This window comes from Peromyscus leucopus, chromosome 14 (genome assembly GCF_004664715.2).
Source record: "Peromyscus leucopus breed LL Stock chromosome 14, UCI_PerLeu_2.1, whole genome shotgun sequence".
Lineage (NCBI taxonomy): Eukaryota > Metazoa > Chordata > Mammalia > Rodentia > Cricetidae > Peromyscus > Peromyscus leucopus.
This window is the reverse complement of record NC_051075.1, coordinates 91,075,958-91,098,544: the sequence shown is the minus strand read 5'-3', so window position 1 is coordinate 91,098,544 and position 22,587 is coordinate 91,075,958. Positions and strand designations below refer to the sequence as shown.

At 45.2% G+C, this 22,587-nt stretch overlaps 1 protein-coding gene across 1 annotated transcript in view; it reads left to right on the top strand.

The window, feature by feature from the left end:
- Prtg (protogenin) overlaps positions 1 to 22,587 on the top strand; it is a 108,315-nt gene that overhangs the window by 36,122 nt on the left and 49,606 nt on the right. The window contains exons 3-11 of the mRNA XM_028865420.2: positions 1,526 to 1,670; positions 4,649 to 4,782; positions 5,941 to 6,078; positions 6,350 to 6,508; positions 7,725 to 7,884; positions 9,440 to 9,687; positions 12,480 to 12,644; positions 13,824 to 14,129; positions 15,556 to 15,744. Coding sequence (XP_028721253.1) covers positions 1,526 to 1,670; positions 4,649 to 4,782; positions 5,941 to 6,078; positions 6,350 to 6,508; positions 7,725 to 7,884; positions 9,440 to 9,687; positions 12,480 to 12,644; positions 13,824 to 14,129; positions 15,556 to 15,744 — 1,644 coding nt within the window. The remainder of the gene's footprint in view (positions 1 to 1,525; positions 1,671 to 4,648; positions 4,783 to 5,940; positions 6,079 to 6,349; positions 6,509 to 7,724; positions 7,885 to 9,439; positions 9,688 to 12,479; positions 12,645 to 13,823; positions 14,130 to 15,555; positions 15,745 to 22,587) is intronic.

The window sequence follows — 22,587 nt, the reverse complement described above, 5'->3', positions numbered from 1 at the left end:
ATAGTTTCTGCTCTGAGGATCTACTGGTATCTGTAGGTGGAAGACTGCTGTTCTGCAGGAATGGAGATATTCGTTACTGACACAAATGAAGAATGACTTTACCTCTGGCCAGTGTTTTGAAAGTAAATCCTTCTGAGAATAGTTTGACTTCTGTAGCCTGGTACCTCTAAAGGCCCATAAACGATCTACAGCAAACTAAAGCCGAGCCCAAGGTGGAATTTGGCAGCCTTCTGTGACCTTTTGCCCTTTCCAGTGTCATGGAGAATCAGTCTAGGCCCCACTTTTTCATACTTTTCCTTCTGCTTTCTGTCTCTATCGATACACTGAAGGCATTTTTACTGGAGTCTCAGGAAGGGAGTTCGCCCATGCTCAGATCCGTCTTGTGTCTTGGAAGGTTAGCTGAGGGAAGAGACACCGGGCTCTTCGTGATGTCTGCACTCCTTCAACATGCAGGACTGTAGACCCTGGCCATGGCTCCCAGGAGGCCTCTTAGGATAGGGACGAAGAATGGACTCCAGAAACCTCAGCACTTCAGGATTTATCTCCCCTTTGGAATTGCATGAGCCTGAAGACAGCCTTTGTGCTTCTGGGAGGCCCTGGGTTCCCGCACAAACAGTTACCTGTCCTGCCTTCACCCGAGCAACCCCAGAGAAGCGGCGCTGGTGTGTGGTACCCCAGAGTCTTTTGGTTCTCCGTTCCTCTTTAAAGCCCGCGGGACTCTTGAGACTCCTCAGTTCATCCTGAGGCATTGCGGGTTCATGTGAAAAGTCCTACGATAGATGTCTTCTGGTTTCCTCCATCCTGCGAACACAGGCTGCCATCCTTTCAATCTGCGCTGCTGTTAGGTTGCCTCTCCTGCCTCAAATTATATATTCTCCACTTTATCCGGAATTCATTGGATTCTTCAAAAGCCAGTTCACAGAAATAGTTTTGACCTGGATAGTTTGTCTTTATTACAGTTGAAAAAATCTAATTTTTAGTTTTGTGTGTGTGTGTGTGTGTGTGTGTGTGTGTATGTGTGCATGCGTGCACACACTCATGCCAGAGCTAGAGTTACAAGCCATTGTAAGCTGTCTAGTATGGGTTCTGGGAATCGAACTCAGCACCTCTGCAAGAGCAATGCTTGCTCTTCTGAGCCATCTCTCCAGCCCTAGTTCGTCTTTACTTCCCTTCCCTCTGATAACCAGTAGAATTTGGCTTGTACTGTACCTTTGGGTGTGTAACTACATAACCATTTTGAGCCCTTATTTTTCCTTCAGTTACGTCTACGTTTTCTCTCTAATAGATGGTTTCCTAAGACTGTGTTTAGAATTTTAAGTACTAGGAAAGACAGACTCCCCAAGTCCGTCCGTCCATCCCCGTCCCCCCCCCCCCCCGCTTTTTCTCTAAGTGTTCATGAAATCATCTTTGTTGACCTGAGCAGGATCTCAGGTTCACAGTTCAGATCTGGTGAACTGTGCTGTGTAATGCTGTTGCTGACTGCGCCGCTATGTGCTGATTCTAAACTTGTCCAATCTTGTCACAGCTATTTCTGCGTTCGAAGTCCATCCAGTTTCTACTGAAGTCCAGGAAGGAGGCGTTGCTAGATTTTCTTGCAAGATTTCATCAAACCCCCCTGCAGTCATAACATGGGAGTTTAATAGGACAACCCTGCCTATAACCATGGACAGGTAAATGTAGCAATGCTTATTTGGATATGGCACATATGGCTTCACACAAAGCTTCTGAGGGGGAAAATACCATGGAGTTCATTTTCATTTGGGGTGGCAATAATTGATTTCCTAAGACATTTCAAACTCAGATTAAAAATTGCATCAACGCTGGGTGGTGGTGGTGGTGGTGGTGGTGCAAGCCTTTAATCTCAGCACTCGGAAGGCAGAGCCAGGCGGATCTCTGAATTCGAGGCCAGCTGGGCTACAGAGTGAGATCTAAACAGGCACCAAAACTACACAGAGAAACCCTGTCTTGGAAAAAAACAAAAAAAGAAAGAAAAAAAAAAAAAAAAAAAAAGAATTCCATCTCGGGCCTTGAGAGATGGCTCATTGTTTAAGAGCAATGGCCGCTCTTCTAGAGGACCATGGTTCAATTCCCAGCACCTACATGGCAGCTCACAATTGTCTGTAACTTCAGTTCCAGGGGATCTGACACCTTCATACCAATGTACATAAAATAGAATTAAATAAATTAAAAAAAAAAAAAAAAAGGAATCCCATCATCAGGACTGGAGAGATGAATCAGTGGTTAAAAGCTCTGCTCTTTTGGAGATTTGGTCCCAGCACCCGCACTGAGGCTCACAGGCACCTGTAACTAGTTTCAGAGGATTCTGTACTTCTGATCTGCTCCCAGCAGCTCAGGCATGTGGTCCATGAACAGATGCTCAGACATGCGCGCGTGTGCGTGCACACACACACACACCATAAATCAACATTAAAAAAGAAGTTTGATTCCTGCTCTGCTCTGAAATATACAAAAATCATTTGCTAAAATGCTAGAACACTAAGATGGGGGAAAATTGTGAAGTGTTTCATTGAAGAAAAAGAAAAACTCTAATTCAAGAATATCTTAGGCCAGGTGGTGGTGGCACAGGCCTTTAATCCCAGCTCTCGGGAGGCAGAGGCAGGTGGATCTCTGTGAGTTCAAAGCCAGCCTGGGCTACAGAGGAGTTCCAAGACAGCCAAGGATACACAGAGAAACCTTGTCTCAAAAAACAAACAACCAACCAAACAAAAAAAAGAATATCTTAAACCTTTTTTTTGTTGTTGTTGTTTGTTTGTTTTTATTTTTTGAGACAGGGTTTCTCTGTGTAGTCCTGACTGTCCTGGAACTCACTCTGTAGACCTGGCTGGCCTTGAACTCAGATTCCCCTGCCTCTGTCTCTTGTGTGCTGGGATTAAAGGCATGCGCCACCACCGCCTGCATCTTAAACCTTTTCTACTCCCAGCTGCTCCTGAGAAATTTTTTTTACATGATCCTAGGTATATAAAATAGGTATAAAAAGCAAACATTTGTTGAAATGAAATGATATTTATTTTAAAACAATGTTTGGTAGACATATAATTTTGCTATTAAAGATGAAAGCAAATTTGTTCCCAGAAATGAGGTGGATATACTTGTCTATTTTTACATAAAGAACTAAGTCTCAGTGGAGTATTTGATGCTACAGGAAATGTAACACATTCACAATGGTTTTCAGCTCATCCGTTGTTTTATACTTTATGTGTATGAGTGTTTTACCTGCATGTATGTCTGTGTGTTACTTGTATGCAGTGCCTGCAGAAGCCAGAGGGGGTGTCAGATCCCCTGGAACTAGAGCTATAGACAGTTGTGGGCAATCGTGGGGGCTGGAAATTGAATCCTGGTCCTCTGTCAGAGTAGCCAGTGCTCTTAACCACTGACCCATCTCTCCTGCTCCATTATATTTCTCAATACTAAGAACACTGCTTCAAATAAATACACCGTAAGAAATAAATACACCGTAAGAAATAGCAGAAGTGTGTTCAGGGACACTTTAGAAATTGTTAGGATTCTACCTTAATTTAGAGCCAAAATTCATTTAACATCTTTTTTGTTTGTTTATTTGTTTTGAGGCAAGGTTTTGCTGTGTAACCCTGGCTGTCCTGGATCATACTCTGTACATCAGGCTGGCCTCAAACTCACAGAGATCCGCCTGCCTCTGCCTCCAGAGTGCTGGCATTAAAGGCGTGAGCCACCACTGCTCTGCTTCATTTAACAATGTTTATTGAACTTAAGTCAACAACTCAAACAGTATTAATAAGATTAAGCACCCTAATACTGCTCAATCTAAATTTGATATTTACAGCTGTGAAATTGCTAAAAGTATTAGTTTTCTATAATTAGGCCATTATATTTCATTAAGGACAGAAAACTTGGTATATTCAGTGAAGACACTTCATTTCCTAGCACATAGTAGTCTTGAATCTGAGCCTGGCTGTTTCAGGTAGCATTCATGGGTGGCGTGTGGCGTGACAGCTTCCACAGTGTGGAGTGCGAATGTGTGTGTTCAGGAGTGAAGTCACATGCTCCCACACGGGCCCGCTCACCAGAAACAGCTCAGATGCATCCCGTATTTTATGTTGAATTGATTTTTATTGTTGCACACCTTTTACTATTGCCCATTTTTTAATGACTGCCCCACATTCAAGTTTTGTGGTCCTACATGGGGTGGTGACCCTCCTTTAGAAACTGGGTCGTGCAGAATAAATAGCTCTTAGTGGGATCACCCCCCCACCCCCCCCCAAAAAAAGGTCAGGATTTTGAGAATAAAATCATACTAAGATCTGAGCCATTATCAGCTCAATCAGCACAAGAATGTTAACAAGATCCGATCTGTAAAACGAGAGTGCTAGATTTTACAAACGGTGTACTGTAGAATTATTTACATCTCAGAGACCTGTCCTGACTCAAATGGAAATAATAGAATCAAGCTGATGTGTTCGCTGGTGTTGTTTTTCAGGGTTGGGAATCTGGTTCTCTTCCATACCCCAGCCAAGGCTCCTACGTTAAAAGGTCTTCACAGTATTGTTTCTGCCATGGCTAAAAGGATTGAATGTGTTCATTTCTGTCAGTAGAAAATTTAGTACAGTGTAAAGATCTGCAGAAAGTTCACTTACACTTCTTGTCTCAACAGGGTGACTGCCCTGCCATCCGGAGTACTGCAGATCTACGATGCGGGCCCGGAGGATGCTGGGAATTACCGCTGTGTTGCGGCGACTGTAGCTCATAAGCGTAAAAGCATGGAGGCCTCTCTCACCATAATTCCGGGTACCATGCTAACGTGGTTTTTGTTCGTTTATTTTCTCACATTCTTAGGAGGTTTTCGGCTGTCCCGCCTTCTTTCCTCTTGGTTGTGTTCTGTCCGTCAGAATTTTGATGGCATTTAAAATCTTGTCATAGAGTTGGTTTGAGTTTCTTATTTTCAGAGACTTTCTCTGTGCTCCATCTTAGCCTTGAACTTGTAACCCTTCTGCTCTGCCTCCGCCACGACTGGGATTACAGGTGTGTGCCATCATGCCTGGATTGCAATCTATTTGGAACAAAGACTTTTACTAAGCAAATCTTTCCCAGACAAGTGTGTTTTCTGTGTCAACCTCCTTGAGAAATATGCAATGATTGCTTTATAAATTTTTCACTTTTGTTTTTAAAAGCATAAAATACAGACAGGGACAGAAAGAGACTGTCCATTTGCCAATAAAGATGTTTGTTTCTAATATGATATTCTTCAGCGTAAGCACTAACCACTAATGGATATGCATTTTGGGGGTGTCACGTGACAGACCTTTTCTGGGGAGACAGACAGACACATGCCATCCAAGTTAGGAATTCCATTACAGACCAAAGTGCAGATACCACCAAAGTAAACCGATGAGTTTTATTGGTGTTACTTACAGGAATGTGGGGGAAGGGTTAGTCAGAAATGACTCAGAGACAGCTGCATCCCCAAAGCCCACCCCAGCATGGGTGGCAGCTTGCAAAGCTGGGAATCTGGAGCACTCCCAGCCTGCAGAGACAAGAAGATCATGGTAGCCTGCTGGCTGCCAGCCTAACCCCAGGCTCAGTGAGAGACCCTGCCTCACAGGAGTGAAGGGGAGATGACAAACAGGGTCCCTGTGCACACACACCACACACAAATACACCACGTAACACACCCACACAAAGGAAGGCAGGAAGGGACTGAGAGTCGGAGGAAATGAATGGGAGGCAAAGGTAAGCTGGGTGGAACGGCACCCACCTGTAATCCAGGACTCATGGGGTAGAGACCAGGCACGGAAGGCCATCCTTGAGTGTATAGGGAACTGGAAGCTGACCTAGGTTACGTGAGATCCTGTCTGAAAACAATGAAAGAATAAATGAAAACGTGAGGAAGATTTGGCGTTTTAATGTTTCTTACGATTTATGTATTCTGTCTTTCCCTGCCCAAAGCTAACGAGACCAGACCCTTCTACATGCCGACCATTATAGCCGGTCCACAGAATGTAACTGTGTCTCTGCATCAGACCGTCGTTCTAGAATGCATGGCCACAGGATATCCCAAACCCATCATTTCCTGGAGCCGTCTTGGTAATTTGTCCTCCCCACTGGGGGTGGGATGCAAGGGAGTCCTTCCTTGGAACGTCCTTCTTTTTAGTGAAACGGATAAGATATGTGTTTTATAGATAAGACACATTTGGCAGTTAAACCTGAATGACTTCTTTTTAGCTTTGCAATGTAAGGAAAGCTTATGCTCCCGAGAAATTGCTACTTTTTAATGATTGATTTCACGAATAGTGATCATTTGGCATAATTTCAGATGAAGTGCGTTGTTTCAATTTACATGTTCTCTTTGAAATAGATCACAAATCCATTGATGTCTTTAACACTCGGGTACTTGGAAATGGCAATCTCATAATATCAGATGTCAAGCTACAGCACACTGGAGTGTATGTTTGTCGGGCCACCACCCCTGGCACTCGCAACTTCACGGTTGCCATGGCAACTTTGACCGTATTAGGTATGCATTCTTTCTCTACTCAGGAGATGCTTATGTTTCAATGTTTGCCATTTTAATTCCTTTCACGGTTTTCTTTTTTAAGGTTTTGTTTTTAATTGCGTGTATGTATGTGTATAGGTATATGCATGTGAGTGCAGTACCCAAAGATGCCAGAAGAGGGCACCATATTCCCTGGAGCTGCATTTACAGGAGGTTGTGAGCTGCCCAACGTAGGTGCTGGGAAATGAACTTGAGTTCTCTGTAAGAGCAACAAATGCTCTTAACCCTTGAGGCATCCTCTAGCCCTACATGGCTTTCTTTTAACTCTGAGTTTGCCAGCAGTGATAGGGAGGTTTATAGTAAGTACTGTAAAAGCCAGCAGTAAGTTTTTGGGGAAATAAAAAATTAAATCCCTGTGTTAAAATACAGCTCTACAATCATGTTGTGAAGCCAGCATGTTTGTGTGCACAGCTTCAAGGGCCTCCTTATTTACGTTTCCCTTCTCCTTCTCATCCGTCTACATGTCTACACATCTAACAGTCTACACTCAATCTCTTGGTGACTGTGTTCACAAGTGTCCTCTCATTGGGTTTAGTTAAGATGGGTTGTGGGTGTGAGTGTGTGTTCACAGGTGGTCTCGGTGGAGGAGAGTAGGTGCTGAGCATCAGAGAGGCACTCTTCTAATTTTGTTTCTGTTGTTGTGATGAAATACCTCACCTCCACCAAAACCATATAGAGGAGAAAGGGTAAATGTTAGCTTGCAGTTACTTCCAGATTATCGTCCATCATTGTGGGAAGTCAAAGGGGCTTCAGATAGCTACTCACATCCATAGTCAGGAGGAGGGTGAAATGGATACACGCATGCTCGCTTGCTGGCTTGTGTTTGGCTTGATTTCCCCACTCCATATGGGTCAGGGTTCCCTGCCTAGGGAGTGGTGCCCCCTACAGTGGACTGTGTCTTACCAGTACCAGAAAGACAGCCCTCCACAGACACGTCCACAGGGCAACCCAGTGTAGACAGTCCCTCCCCGGATTACTCTAGGTTGTGTCTAGTTGACAGGGAAAGCTCCCCGCACACACACCTAGCTGGTTGTAGAAGATTTCAGACTCTCTGACATCGTCACACATGGGGCTTGTCTCATATATTCTTCTTTTTATTGTTCCTATTGAAACTATGGAACATATATATAATATGTATATTATATATATATGTATAATTTTTTTCCATTTGAAATAGCTCCTCCTTCATTTGTCGAATGGCCTGAAAGTTTAACAAGACCACGAGCTGGCACTGCACGGTTTGTGTGTCAGGCGGAGGGAATTCCCTCACCCAAAATGTCCTGGTTGAAAAATGGGAGGAGGATACATTCAAACGGCAGGATAAAAATGTACAACAGGTAAGCCATGCTACTCTAAATAAAACAGTGCCTTTATTAGTGTTTACATGAATTGGTTATAGTAGCATCAGATCACCACATAATCTTGTCAGTTAACACTAAATGTAAGAAGTTAACGTTTATAGCATTAGTGTGCCGTCTATCATTTTGTATTTTATGTGTGGATCTAAAGCGATGTGTTATAATGGAGCACATGCCAAACAGTCCCCTGGATGGCAGTTCTAGCTGGTAGGCCATTAGTTAAGTGACCCCAGCAAACATGGACTCTGGGGGTCTTAGCTCCTTCTCCCATCAAATGAAAAAAACAAGAATGAAGTAAGTTACTTCCTAATAGTCCCTCAAGGGTTCAAACTTAATGACTTTAAGAATGCAACTTGAGAGGTTGGAGAGATGGCTCAGTGGTTAAGATCACTGACTACTCTTCCACAGGACCTGGGTTCAATTCCCGGCACCCACATGGCAGCTCATAACTGTAACTCCAGTTCCAGGGGACCTGACAGCCTCACACGGACATACATGCAGGCAAAACACCAATGCACATAAAATAAAAATAAATTTTTTAAAAAAAGAGTGAAACTTGACTGGTCATGGTGGCGCACACCTTTAATCTCGGCACTCGGGAGACAGAGGCAGGTGGATCTCTGTGAATTTGAGGCCAGCCTGATCTACATAGAGAGTTCCAGAACAGCCAGAGCTACATTATGAGAACATGTCTTGAATAGAAATTTACACACACACACACACACACACACACACACACACACATATTGTAGTACTTTCTCATATATATAATATATATTATACATATATATGTAGTAGTACTTTCTCATTGGGACTGCCAACCGCAAATAATGACATGGAGACTTATTAATTATGAAAGCTCAGCCTTAGCTTAGGCTTTTTCCTGACTAGTTCTTATAACTTAAGTTTACCCAGAGTTTTTAATCTACATTCTTCCTTGTGACCTCAGGTCTGTACTGCCCATCCTGCTTCCTCTGCGTCTGGCTGGCAACTCTGCCTTTCTGCTTCCCAGAATTCTTTCTCTGGCCAGAATTCCCGCCTATAGTCTCCTGCCTAGCTATTGGCTGTTCAGCTTTTTATTCTACCAATCATAGCAATACATCTTCACAGAGTGTACAAATATCCCACAACAACACACACACACACACACACACACACACACACACACAATTTTTATTCTTGTAACATTATTTGAACAAAACTTTAAGGTTTTTTGTTGGCCTGAACTTCATGTGTACATTGCAATATGAGTTAAGTTTAGACAGAGGAATAGAGTAAAATGCTTTCCTACTAAACACCATTTTTTAAAAAAGAAAGTAATTAAAGCAAAGAAAATTCAGCTACCGTAAATACTGCTGAAGACTGAGGATATAAATCAGAATAATTTTAAGTAATTAATGCAGATTATTTTTTTATTAGAACTGGTTGTTCTCAGTGTGTTTTCGTATAAAGGGAGAGTACATTTAGCAATAGCTTTTTAATGTCATCACTGGAATTTTTTTATGGATATAAATATTTTTTTTTCTTTCCTCAGCAAATTGGTAATTAACCAGATTATCCCTGAAGATGATGCTTTTTATCAGTGCATGGCCGAAAACAGCCAAGGCTCTGCTCTGTCTCGAGCCAGACTGACCGTGGTCATGTCGGAAGACAGACCCAGCGCTCCATACAACGTTCATGCCGAAACCATGTCGAGCTCCGCCATCCTTCTCGCTTGGGAGAGGCCACTGTACAACTCAGACAAGGTCATCGCCTACTCTGTGCACTACATGAGAGCAGAAGGTGGGCGACTTGGGAGCCTTTCCTTCCTCCCCCCGCCACCCCTCCACCCCCGAGCTGAGGACCGAACCCAGGGCCTTGTGCTTGAGCTAGGTCCCCAACCCAGGAACTTCTCCTAAGCACTGTTCGCTACGGTGGGTTTGTTCTCAGCCGCCGGAGACAAGCCTCAGTAGGGAAAGTGCTTACCTGGCATGCATGAGGCCCTGGGTTTGATCCCCAGAACTACAGGAACCCGATGTGGTGACTCATGCCTGTGATCTGAACGCTTGGGAGGTAGAGGCAGGCAAATCAGAAGTTCAAGGCCATCCTTGACTGCATAGCAAATTTGAGGCCAACTTGGGCTACATAAGCTTGTATCTTATCCAAACCAAAACAAAATATTTGTCTTCAGAATGAATGACAGCTGAGAGAATTTCACCCAAGGGGACTGTCTCACATCAACTCCTGTCTCCGTCTAAGATTCCAGTGACAAATCAAAGCTCTGTCCCACCAATAAGGTTATTGGGGTGACTTACAGAACATGGGTGAGGAGTTACTGTCAGGAGCATGACCCAATGCAGCCATACCGAAGAGTCTTTTTTATTTGTTTTTTATTTTCTGAGACAGCGTTTCTCTGTGTAGCCCTGGCGGTCCTGGAACTCTCTCTGTAGACCAGGCTGGCCTCGAACTCATACAGATTCGCCTGCCTCTGCCTCCTGATTGCTGGAATTAAAAGGAGTTGCCACCACCACCCAGAAATTGTGCTACTTTCAATTCTATGTATGTTGAATATTTTCATTTTGAAAGGAAATAAAACATGACAGGTGGGGATGTGACTCAGTGGAAGAACCCTCAAATAGCATGTGTAAGGCCCTGGGTTCAATCCGCAGTGCCACCAAAAGAAAAAAAAAGTTATATAAAAAGTTAACAAGACATCTTTGTGGTATCTCATATCAAATTAAATATCAGAGCTAGAGAAACAGGTCAGTGGTTCAGGCACTAGCCGCTTTTGCTGAGGACCTGGGTTCGGTTCTCAGACCCACATCAGGTGCTTCCTACTGCCCGTACCTCTAGCTCTCGGGATCCAACCCTCTCTTCTGGCATCCTTTGGCCCAGGCACGTACAAAAATGTAGGCACTCACCTACACAAATCCACGTACACACCTAAGTCTTAAAAAGTTAAATATCAAATCTCTTCTAGTTCTTGTTATTCTGAACAAGAGCTGGTTCGAAGGATTAAGAAAAAATCCTTTTTTTTTTATCTGACTTTTGGACCAAATTGTTGCAGAAGCAGAAGAGCTGTTCGTAAATCCTCGTGGTTTCTCCACTGACTCAGGTTTACATGCGCTAGTTTTCTACAGGAGCCGTCTGGCTTTTAGGCAGCTTGCGTCAGGACCAGGGTGAACCCTCAAGAATGGTCCTGGGCTCACGTTGTCTGCAGAGACAGGTGGTTTGCTCTTTGGTTTTTACACTCTGAGGCAGCGTTTTTGAAAAGGGATGTTCTGAATGTAAATCAGAGGTCCTGGTAGCAAGAAGAACGTTCTGGTGAGAGCATGCTGGAGTGTGTTCCTTCTCTCCGCTGGCTCGGGAAGGTGAAAGGGAGGCTGGCTTTGGGGGCCCCACTCTTGTTCACCATTGTGCTGGCTTCATTAGAGCCCCTGCAGGCCGCTCAGCACTCTATTCAGGGCCAGAACAAGGCTTTTTCATTTGAACTCGAGGACTTTGTGTAGTGGGTCAGGAATTGTACTGTGCGGTTCCTAATTAACGAGCCATTAGCCAGTGTGTTGTGAAACGCCTCTAATCTCGTCTAATTAAAATGCTATGAAGTTAATTCAGAAATGTGGGAAAACTCAGTGCTGGAATGTGCCTTCTGTTTTGTTTATCAATCCAGGGCAGGGAGGAGGGGCGGGTGCTGAGAACGGGGTGATAGCGTTGACAAGCGGGCCTCTGGACTGTTGTGCGCAGGCGCGCGCGGTGGCTGGCGGTGCCCTGCCTGGTCCTCCGGGTCTGCCCGCAGGAATTAAGCCCGCACAGACAGAACCCCTTCTGTACCCTTGCCTCGTGCGTTTTAGACTAAGCAGCCCCCAGAATTTGTTTCCCTCTTTAAAAACCTGAACGCTCACCGCGGGACCCTCTTCCGTTTCACTTTGAGTATTAAGAACAGAAAGACCTGTGTTGACCCGTGAGGCATGTTCTCTCGGGGCAGAATGAGATCCTTGGCAGGCCAGCTTTTCATTCGGTTTGTTTTTGCATGAAGCAGAATCTGTATTCCCCGCCGCCGGCTCTCTGTTTATGTTCAGCCGAAAGCCTGAGTTTAAGCGAGGACATTTGCTTGCTGGGGTACAGTGGTCCGTTGTGCCGTGCCCTTCGGCCTCGCCGCTCTTCACAGCCCCTCCTGTTTTGACTAGGTGGTAGACGACCTTAGGGAAGGTGGATTCTTTTTAGGAAATGTTCCAACCAGTAATTTTTAGACAAAGCGCTTCGTTGCTTTTAGGCAATAAAGAGCTTTCTGTGCACTGAAGGGCGTTGGGTGCCGGGTCATAGAAGGCAACAGATATAGCCACGAGGAGAAAAGAAAGGCCTTGCTAATTTTATTTTGAATATTTGTCTCGTTTGTTTGTTTTGAAGCAGGGTTTCTCTGTGTAGCTCTGTCCTGGAACTTGCTTGTAGACCCAGGCTGGTCTCGTAGACCCAGGCTGGTCTCGAACTCCCAGAGATCCGTCTGCCTCTGACTCCCACGTGCTGGGGCTAAAGGTATGGGCCACCACCGCCTGGCTGAATATTTGTCATTTTTAAACATGGATCCTTTGGTCTAGGCTTAAATAATGAGGAGTATCAGGTGGTCCTTGGAAACGACACAACTCACTACATCATCGATGACTTAGAACCGGCCAGCAACTACACTTTCTACATCGTGGCTTACATGCCCATGGGAGCCAGCCAGATGTCGGACCATGTGACCCAGAACACGCTAGAGGATGGTAAGAAAGCACAGTTCTGGGTTCTCAAGTGCGGACATTCGTAGACTTGGTCACTTCCGGGGAGTAAGTCTGGTTAACGAAAACAGTTCCGTTAAGCCGCCCCAGGCCAGTTGATCTCTCGGGTCTCAGCCTTACCTTTTTGTCGTAACATGACCAAGGACACTTAAAAAACGGATTTTATTTTTCAAGATTGGCTGTCAGATTAGTTCCAGGGCATCCGGTGCCCTCGCCTGCCCTGTGGGCACTGCATGTGTATAGTACACAAACTGAAATACGGGCAAACACTCGTTCTCAGAAAATAACTCTTTCAAGAAGGTAGTGGATGGTTTTTAAAAATAAGATGAGGTTTTGTAGGCAAGAGCCCCCCTCTGCACAGGCTGGTCAGTGTCCCTCCGCAGGCCATCGTGTACTTCTGTAAAGGGGCCTTCAGAATCTGCCGCGCTTGACACTCGGTGAACCCCGGGAGCCTCATGAGCTCCTGTAGGGAATACTTCAGTTCAGAGGATGCTGCCCTACAACATCAGGGCACGCTCGGGCTCACACACAAACACATAAATAAATGTAGTAATTTAAAATAATAAAATTCACATTTAAAAATTTTCTTTTTTTTTTTTTTTGGTTTTTCAAGATAGGATTTCTCTGTATAATAGTCCTGGCTGTCCTGGAACTTTGCTTTGTAGACCAGGCTGGCCTCGAACTCACAGAGATCCGCCTGGCTCTGCCTCCCGAGTGCTGGGATTAAAGGCGTGCGCCACCACCGCCCGGCTCACATTTATTTTTCAATACAAGACTCTTACACGTTGAAAACTTCTCGGTTGCAATTCTGGAAGCCCGGGCTCCCTTACTACCCTGTGACATACTCTCCCTTGCTTCAGAGGGACTTTGGCAGACTTATTTGTGAATTTATCTCACATTGTGTGGTTAGCAAATAATGATACTCATCTTGGGCAATCACCTAACCATCATGGCAGACTGACGGCCATGCTCTGATGGCACCTCACTGTATTTCCTTTCTTCTGGCCGGAAGTTGGCTTCGCTGAGAACCTCTGCTCCAGCCCGAAGCGTCTCCACAGTAACCACGTTGTGTGTTGCCGTTAAGAGGATCCCACAAATGTGACGGTGCTGAGTAGCATCTTGATTGTAAATCTTTATGAACAATGCATTTTCTCATTTCACTAGTGCCCCTGAGACCTCCCGAAATTAGCTTGACGAGCCGAAGTCCCACCGACATTCTCGTCTCCTGGCTGCCCATCCCGGCCAAGTACCGGCGGGGCCAAGTGGTGCTCTATCGGCTGTCCTTCCGCCTGAGCACTGAGAATTCCATCCAAGTTGTGGAGCTCCCAGGGACTGTGCACGAGTACCTCCTGGAAGGCCTGAAGCCTGATAGTGTCTATCTGGTCCGGATTACTGCTGCCACCCGCGTGGGGCTGGGAGAGTCATCGGTGTGGACCTCACACAGGACGCCCAAAGTCACGAGCGTGAAAGGTAACACCTCCCGAGGACTTTACAGAAAGGGAAATAGTGTTTTACGTTTGAGTTAGAATTTTCCACTCCTAGTTACACGTAATATAGCTATATCTTATTTTTTAAATTCTTATTTTCTATTTATGTGTATGAGTGATTTGCCTACATGCATGTCTGTGCATCACTTGTGTGCAGTGCCCACAGAGGCCAGAAGAGGGCATCAGATCCCTTGAACTGGGTAACAGATGGTTGTGAGCCGCCATGTGGGTGCTGGGAATTGAACCCTGGTCCTCTGGAAGGGCAGCCCATGTTCTTAACTGTTGAGTCATCTCTCCATTCCATATTTTTTTCCATCCCATATTTTATATTTTTGTGTCATGTTTGCAGATATTACACAGTTTATGAACTTAATTGAAAAACCCTAAGCCTTTCCTTGGTACTGGTGCCATAGCTCAGTTGGTAGGGCGTTTTCCTAACGTGCACAAAGTCCAGGCGGCAGCACCTAGGACTGAGCACACCAGGTCTAGTGGCTCACACTTGCTGTCCCGTAATCCCAGCACTAGAGAGGAGTCGAGGCAGGAGGGTTGGAAGTTCATGGCTGGCTGTGGTTTTTGAGTTTGAAGCCAGCGTGGGATATGAAAACCTATGGGAGAGACAGCGTGAAAAGAGGAGTGGGCTGTCGTGTGGTCAGTACAGCGCTTGCCATGTGCAAGGTCCTGGGCTCATGAACAAGTCAAGCATTTGATTCACGTCTTCTGTTTGCCCATTTGTGGGTAAAGCTGCTCATCGCTCCGTTAGTTTGCGCAGCAAAAGCTTCATGATCCCAGGCAGACTGGCTGCCAGAGGGGCCATAGAAACTGAGACCAACTGCATAGTGTCGTGTGTTCTTAAGTCATCAGCTTCAAAAGACAGGCGGGAACGTAGACTGTTACTGGTGTGGAGTCTAACGTGACTGGTCTCTGTCATTTGACTGGAAATACTCTACAGTAAAAATTAGAACACAGTTGACTGTTTTAAAATAATTACATATACGAACATAGATGCTCTTTTGTTATGTACATGTCTTAGTCTTTTAGGTAGTATATTTTAAATCCTATTTCTATACTAAACATCATTGTGAAGTTTGTAAATGGTTTTGTTTTGTGTGTGTGTGTGTGTGTGTCTCGCGCGCGCGCATACGAAGTCATGTGTGGAAAGCAGAGACCATGTGGGACTTAGTCTCCTCTTCCACTTTGTTGGCCCTGGGGATTGAACTCAGGTCGTCAGATTTGACAGCAAGCTCATCTCTCCCCTGAGCCATCCTGCTGGCTTGTCACTGTGGAAGTTTGAGCGTTAGGTCAGAGTGTGATGGTTGGACTTGGCAACATCGGCTTGACGCTGAGAGGTGTGTGCTGCCCCCTGGCTTCCTGTGGACTGTGGGGTGTTGACACAGCGCTGTCTCTTCCAGCCCCTAAGTCTCCCGAACTGCATTTGGAACCCCTGAACTGTACGACCATCTCCGTGAGGTGGCTGCAAGACACCGAGGACCCAGCCGCCATTCAGGGCTACAAGCTGTTTTATAAAGAGGAGGGGCAGCAGGAGAATGGACCTATTTTCCTAGACACCGGTGACCTGCTATATACGCTGAGTGGCTTGGGTGAGTGTGTCTGTATTGTACAGATCCTTTCTCCTCCTGCTGCGGCCGACTGAGGAAGGGGTTATTGGATGGAAGAGAATTGACTCGATTACAAAGAACCGGTGTCTCTGTGTCCTTACACAGTTCTCCTTGCCTCCCGCTCTGGGAGTCTGTTTTTCTTTTTAAAGACCACTGTTGGTACAGGGAGATCCTGTTCTTATGGGTATCCGGTGGATGTAGAAGAGGATTATGGGGGCCGGCAAGATGGCTTAGTGGGCAAAAGCTCTCTCTGCGCAATCCTGATGGCCTGAGCTCCGTGCCCCCATGTCCGCGGGGAGGGAGGGAACTGACGCCTGAAAACTATCCTCTGTCTTCCACATGCATGCTGACATGTGGGTGCCTGCACTCACATTATACACATGTCTGTACACACACACACACACACACACACACACACTAAAGAATAAGACTGTAGAGTGAAGATTTTGTAAAATGATTTGAATAATAGTAAATACGTTTAACTTAGAATTTGGTTGATTGGTATCAAACAGTTTACATAAATGGTGTATAATAATGCTCTCACCTCTGTCCCACATGACTGTAAATATTTACTCCATGGTCTCAGACGCACTAGAGATAAGACACTCAATCCCTGTTTATGGCTTCGTCTGTGTTCTCAGAGAAAATGGCTTGTCCTTGTTTTATTTTCTTTATGTGGGAAAAGAACTGCGTGATATAATCGTGTTTAACAAATTATAAAGTTGGGCCTGGGGATATGACTCAGCGGTGGAGTGCTTGCCTAACGTGCATGAAGCCCTAGGTTCAATCCCCAGCTCTGTAAGGAGAGAACGAGGGAAGCGGGGAGAGAGGAGCGCTGAGACAGAGAGACACACTGGGAGACCAGCAGAGACTCACTGGGTTGTGTGGCATCGTATGCACACAGTCGGAGCTCAGGAAGTACTGTGGCTCTTCCTTCTAGATTAGTCTTTGGAGATGATGGAAGGGGAGAGGCCCAGTGATCCTAGTGTAGGGCATCATCATTTCCATCCCTGGGTCAACAGGACATGCTGTGAACCTGTCCTCGGATGCAGGAGCACAGAAATCCATCCCATGGTCCCTTGCCATGGTTTTCCAGATGGTGTTTTGCTTGTAATCTTATTATTTGGTTTTTAATTTAATCTGCACTCGGTTAAATAAATTTACTGTCGATCTCTGTCAAGAAGCTTATAAATGATGAGCAGTGACATATGGTCCAGGTTGAGCGTCCTTAATCTACTGGTTACGATGATGTTAGCCCAGCCTCGAGGGCCCCGAGCCTTCCATGTATGTCTCCCGGTGGCTTCTCAGTGTGCCCTCCCTTTCCGTGAGTTCACCATTGATGAGAGGGGACTTGTTGCTTGTATCCAGTGGGAAACGGGCTGTGAGGCAATTGATGAAAAGCTGCAGATCTGGGCTGGAGGTGGCCCAGTGGTTTGGAGCTGCTATTGCACTGGACCAGAATATGGCAGCTCACACCCACCTGTAACTACCACTTCAGGGCATCGTTTGCTTTCACACGTAGATACTCCTGCAGACACATAAATCAAGATAATTTGGGGGTCTAGAGGGATGGCTCAGCAGTTAAGAGCACTTGCCACTGGTTCAGAGGATACAAGCACTCATGTGGCCGCTCATAACCATCTGTAACTCCAGTCCCAGGGGATCTGACAACCTCTTCTGGCCCCCTATGGCACAGGCACACACATGAGTACACAGACATATATATATGCGGGCAAAACACTCATATGGATAAAATGAGTAAATGTTCAGAAAATATACAAGAAAGAATCTATAGTTCAAACTCAGTACTTGGATTGTTCTCATTGTTAAAGACGTTGAAGTATGTAGGAGAAACAGAAACCTGTTCCTCAACATGCTTCTTGGGCATACATTCCAGCTAGCTTATCTTAAAAGTTGAATAATGGGTTAGAAAATGAAATAAACTAAGTTCTGCTTTTGCACGAAACTCAGAAATGGTGCATTGAGACTTTGGCAGTAAGCGCCCAATGGTGGCTCACACTGTAATCCCGGCGCTCCAGAGGAGGTGGAGAGGGTGAGGACTTGAAGACCACCTTCAGCTGCATAGCAAGTTCAAGGGCAGTCTGTCTCAGAAAAACAAAATCACCGGTGGTTAAAAGCAGTTCTTTAACATCTCGTTAAGAGTTATTTATTTTACCAGGTGTATGTATCTGGGGGGGCGGTATGTGTATGGGACTGCAGGTGCCCTGGGGCTGGAAGGGAGAGTCAGAGCTCCTGGAAGTGGGTGTGAGCTGCCCTGGGTGGGTAGTGAGAGCTCAGGTCCTCTGGAAAAGCCGTGTGTGCTCTTGACTCCGGAGCCACCTCTCCAGCCCCAGCTAGTTACCAGTTAAGCTTTCTCTAGAGATGTGTATGCATACATGTGTCTGTGGATGGACGATATAAGGAAGTGACGCACATATACAGACGTGGTCCTCGATTCATTCATTTGGGGAGAGAGAGGAAGGGAGGTAGGCCCTCTGGTTTTTATTTTTATTATTTATTTATTTAGAACCGTGATGCTCTCCAAATAATAGCTTTCCAAACTGTAAACTATTATGTGGTTTTTTTTTTTTTTTTTTTGCTTGTTTGTTTTCTCGAGACAGGGTTTCTCTGTGTAGTTTTGGTGCCTGTCCTGGATCTCGCTCTGTAGACCAGGCTGGCCTTGAACTCACAGAGATCCGCCTGGCTCTACCTCCTGAGTGCTGGGATTAAACGCATGTGCCACCACCACCTGGCTGCTTTTGCTGTTTTTTTGCTGTAACATCTGTTATGCATGCCATCTGAGGTAGCTCCATTTAAAAAATCACTTGTGTGTGGGGAAGTGCCGGTGTTTCCCCGTGCACTTATGTACCTGTATACACATATGTGTGGAAGCTGGAGGTCAGTGTCTGTTGTTTTCCGTTTGATCCCCCCTTCCTTTTTGGAGACAAGTTCCCTCACTGAACTTGGAGCTCACCCATCGGCTACATAAACTAACCAGCAAGCACCAGGGGCAGGACCCCCTGCCTCTGCCTTCCCAGTGCTGGGATTACATAGGTTGTATGTTTCTGCATGTGCTACTGGATCCAAACAGAGATCATCATGCTTGTGAGGCAAGCATGTCACTGACCATCTCTCCAGGCCCGTCAAATCACTTGAAATGCATCAACTAGAACATGATTTTTGGGGTATCATATCAATTTAAGTAGCTCTAAGTTTTCTGACTGTGGAATTAGCCTGAGTGACTGGATTGCTTGAGTTCAAGGTAACAAGGCCTCTGTGGCCGTAGGTGCTTCCTCGCTAGGCAGCAGGTTCAGGACCTCTGCATCTGCTAGTAGCCACCCGAGTGGCTGGCAGGGAGGCAGTTGTGTAGGTTCAAGTACTGTTCAGCTGTTGAACAGACTGTCTTCAAGGTGCCTTCTAACCTGAGACCTCCCCGATTCTCATCGTTTTTATTCCGTTCCCACCAGGGCCTGGCCAGGCTTTCGGCAGGCACATGTTAAGATGTGGGAAGGGGCAGGGTGTTCTGTGAAGGGGACAGCCGACCATCTGGGACCATTTTTAACCAGAGCATCTGGCAGTGGCTGCCTGTTTAACAGAGAGTGATGTGTCCAGAGGGCAGTAGGTTAAGGGAACCCTGTTTGTGCCTGGCCTGGTGAATGCCGGCTTTCACAGAGCCTTGGCTTGGGAAGGTGCTCGGAGTGGGGCCAGCTTTGCTTAAGTGGGCTTGGAAATGAATGCACACGCCTCTGCTGGCCGATCGAGTGTCAGTTTTACATGACGAACTGCTTTCTCGAAATTTCATTTTCACACTAACCCGTTCTGACGCCTTTAGAAACACCTCCCCCCTGCGGTCACCGCCGCTTTCATTCCTGGTAATTAAGTTTTCAATTTAAAAAGTATGTTATTGGGACATGATCTCCCTAGAAATATGCACAATTGTTCTGAAAGACAGAAAAGCAAATGAATTTATATCTTTAAGTTAATTTAAGTTTTTTTTTTTTTTTTTTTAAAAAAAGACTGACGAAAAGATTTGAGGGGTCCGATTTCCACTTAAAGCAGGAAGGATGAAGCCAAGTGACATTTAATTGGCCGGCTTGCCCCATGGTCCTGCACATGCCCGGTTAACTAAATGTAATTGGTATTATTAGTGGGAGGTATTTTAGATCATTTTACTCTAACATCTACCTCAAAACTCAGTTCCTTAAGATGTGGAGTACTTTGTGAGTTGAAGAAATTTTCATGCCTTTAATAGTAAAACATGTGGGGTTTTTTTTTGTGTGTGTATAATAGTACACATAATATATAAATATATAATGTATAATAGCCTATAATATATAATAGTTTAATGTAATGTATAATAGTTTTATATGTCCAAGGCCTGGGGTCCAATCCCCAGCATTTAGTAATAAAGTATGATATGAATTTCTATAGAGTGGAAGAAATAATTAATTGTTTCTAGTTTGTTCAGGTTTGACTTTAAAATGCAGTTTCCTGGGATCTCGCTTGCTTTGTGGGGAGAAGAAGCATCAGCATCAGCTTGTGACTAAGTCGTTGGTGGGACCTGTTGTGAGTGTTGTGTTGAGGCCCTTCAGGATTGGCTTTTATTTTTCCCTTGCCTCTTTGAGTGTTCACCTGAGTTACAAGATAAATGTTTGCAATACTTAGCACACAATAAAGAAAAAATTAATAAGACATCTATGTCCCCTGATAGTAGATTGGAAAAAATTTCTCTTAATTATTTCTTTCTTTAAAAAAATGAATTTTACATTTATTTGTTTTTATTTTGAATGTGTATGAGAGTATGCACATGTCACAGTGTGCCTGTGGAGACCAGAGGACAAAGTCAGTTCTTGTCTTGCACCCTGTGGGTCCTGGGGATCAAACTTAGCTTGTCAGTCTTGGCAGCAAGTGCCTTTATCTGCTGAGCCATCTCAGCATCATCCCCCCCCCCAAAAAAAAAAAAAGCGGCTTTAGATCCTGATATTAGTGGACAGGTGGTGGTGGCGGTGGCGCACGCCTTAAATCCCAGCACTCGGGAAGCAGAGGCAAGAGGATCTCTGTGAGTTCGAGGCCAGCCTGATCTACAGAGCAAGTTCCAGGATAGCCAGGGCGGTTACACAGAGAAACCCTGTCTCAAACAAACAAAACAAAATAATAAAATTCTGACATGAGTGTGTCTGACTGAAGTAGGACTGTTTTCACAAGCCAGTTGTAGTTAGAGGCATATCTTCAGATTTATTCTTGCAATCTGGAAAGAATCCTGCCCAATGTCAGGTCTTCCAGTGGTTATCTTGGGAATCCACAGGTGCCCACCACTGCTCCCTCCCAATCCATCATTCCCCGCATGCTGACAGATCAGACCCAAGTACCAGCTAAGGCAGCAGCATCTCTCTTGCCTAGGATTGACTTCAAATCCTGCAGCTCGATGGCAAAGCCCGGCTCTTGGCTTAATCTTCTAGATGGAGATGGTATTAATAACATCTGTTTTAGAATGTGAGGAGGACGGAGTGAGATGACGCAGACGGAGGTTAGTGCAGCACCCTGCAAACAGCTTCTGAAGCCACAAGAGATGCCAGCTGTTCCGTTTGTAAAGTGCTTTCCCCAGAGCTGAGAATGGAGTTTAGTGGCACAGCATTTGCTTAGCACAAATGAAGCCTGGGATTGGATCCCAGCCTAGGGAAAAATTGATCTCCCAGGGTGGAGCTGGTATTAAAAAAAGTTTTTCCTGTGTTTTGGTGGTGGTGGTGATGATGTATGTTTGGGTTTTTGAGACAGGGTTCCATAGTTGATCTGGAATTTGCCCAAGGTTGATCTTGAACTCCTGGTCTTCCTGCTTCCCCTCACGTACGTATGTACGTACGTGTGTGTGTGTGTGTGTGTGTGTGTGTAAATGAACCATAAATCTTGTTAAGCCACAGATTTTATTCAGTGAGTTTAGATGCAGCCTAAAGGTTTCGCATTTCTTCCTACTTTTGAGAATAGAGAATCCAAGCCAGGGGTCAGCAAAATTTTCTCCTGATGAGTTGGAGAGTAAATCCTCTTGCTTTTGTGTGTGTTGTGGCCTGAATTCTTTGGCCTTCACAAAAGCCCCGTGTTGAAGCCCCAATGTTCCGTGTTTAGAAATAGGACCTGTGTGAGCACAATGAGGGTGAAGTGAGGTCATGAGGATGGGGTTCTAATCGGCTTTTTATTTTCCCAAGGAAAGAGGGAAGGCATGTATTACAAAATAATTAGAAGATGGGAAGTCTAGTTTAAGTATCTAGAAAGAAAAGATTCAATCATGAACTAAACAGCCCAGATATGGGGCCACCAGAGCCTAAGGTGGTTTCGTCTCGTGAAGTTCTGGAAAGAGAAGGAATCGGGGTAGGGGATGTCAGACAGGCTGGGACTTTCCCATTCTCCCTTCCCTGCCCCTCTCCCCTAAACTGAAGATTTCTCACAGTGCCTTGGTTTCTTTTTTCTTTCTTTCTTTCTTTCTTTCTTTCTTTCTTTCTTTCTTTCTTTCTTTCTTTCTTTCTTTCTTTCCTTCCTTCCTTCCTTCCTTCCTTCCTTCCTTCCTTCCTTCCTTCCTTCCTTCCTTCCTTCCTTCCTTCCTTCCTTTCTTTCTTTCTTTCTTTCTTTTGGTTTTTCGAGACAGGGTTTCTCTGTGTAGCTTTGCGTCTTTTCTTGGAACTCACTTGGTAGCCCAGGCTGGCCTCGAACTCACAGAGATCCGCCTGGCTCTGCCTCCTGAGTGCTGGGATTAAAGGCGTGTGCCACCACCGCCCGGCTGTGCCTTGGTTTCTATCAGGGAGCAGAGTTACACTTTGACTTACGTTTCTTGCA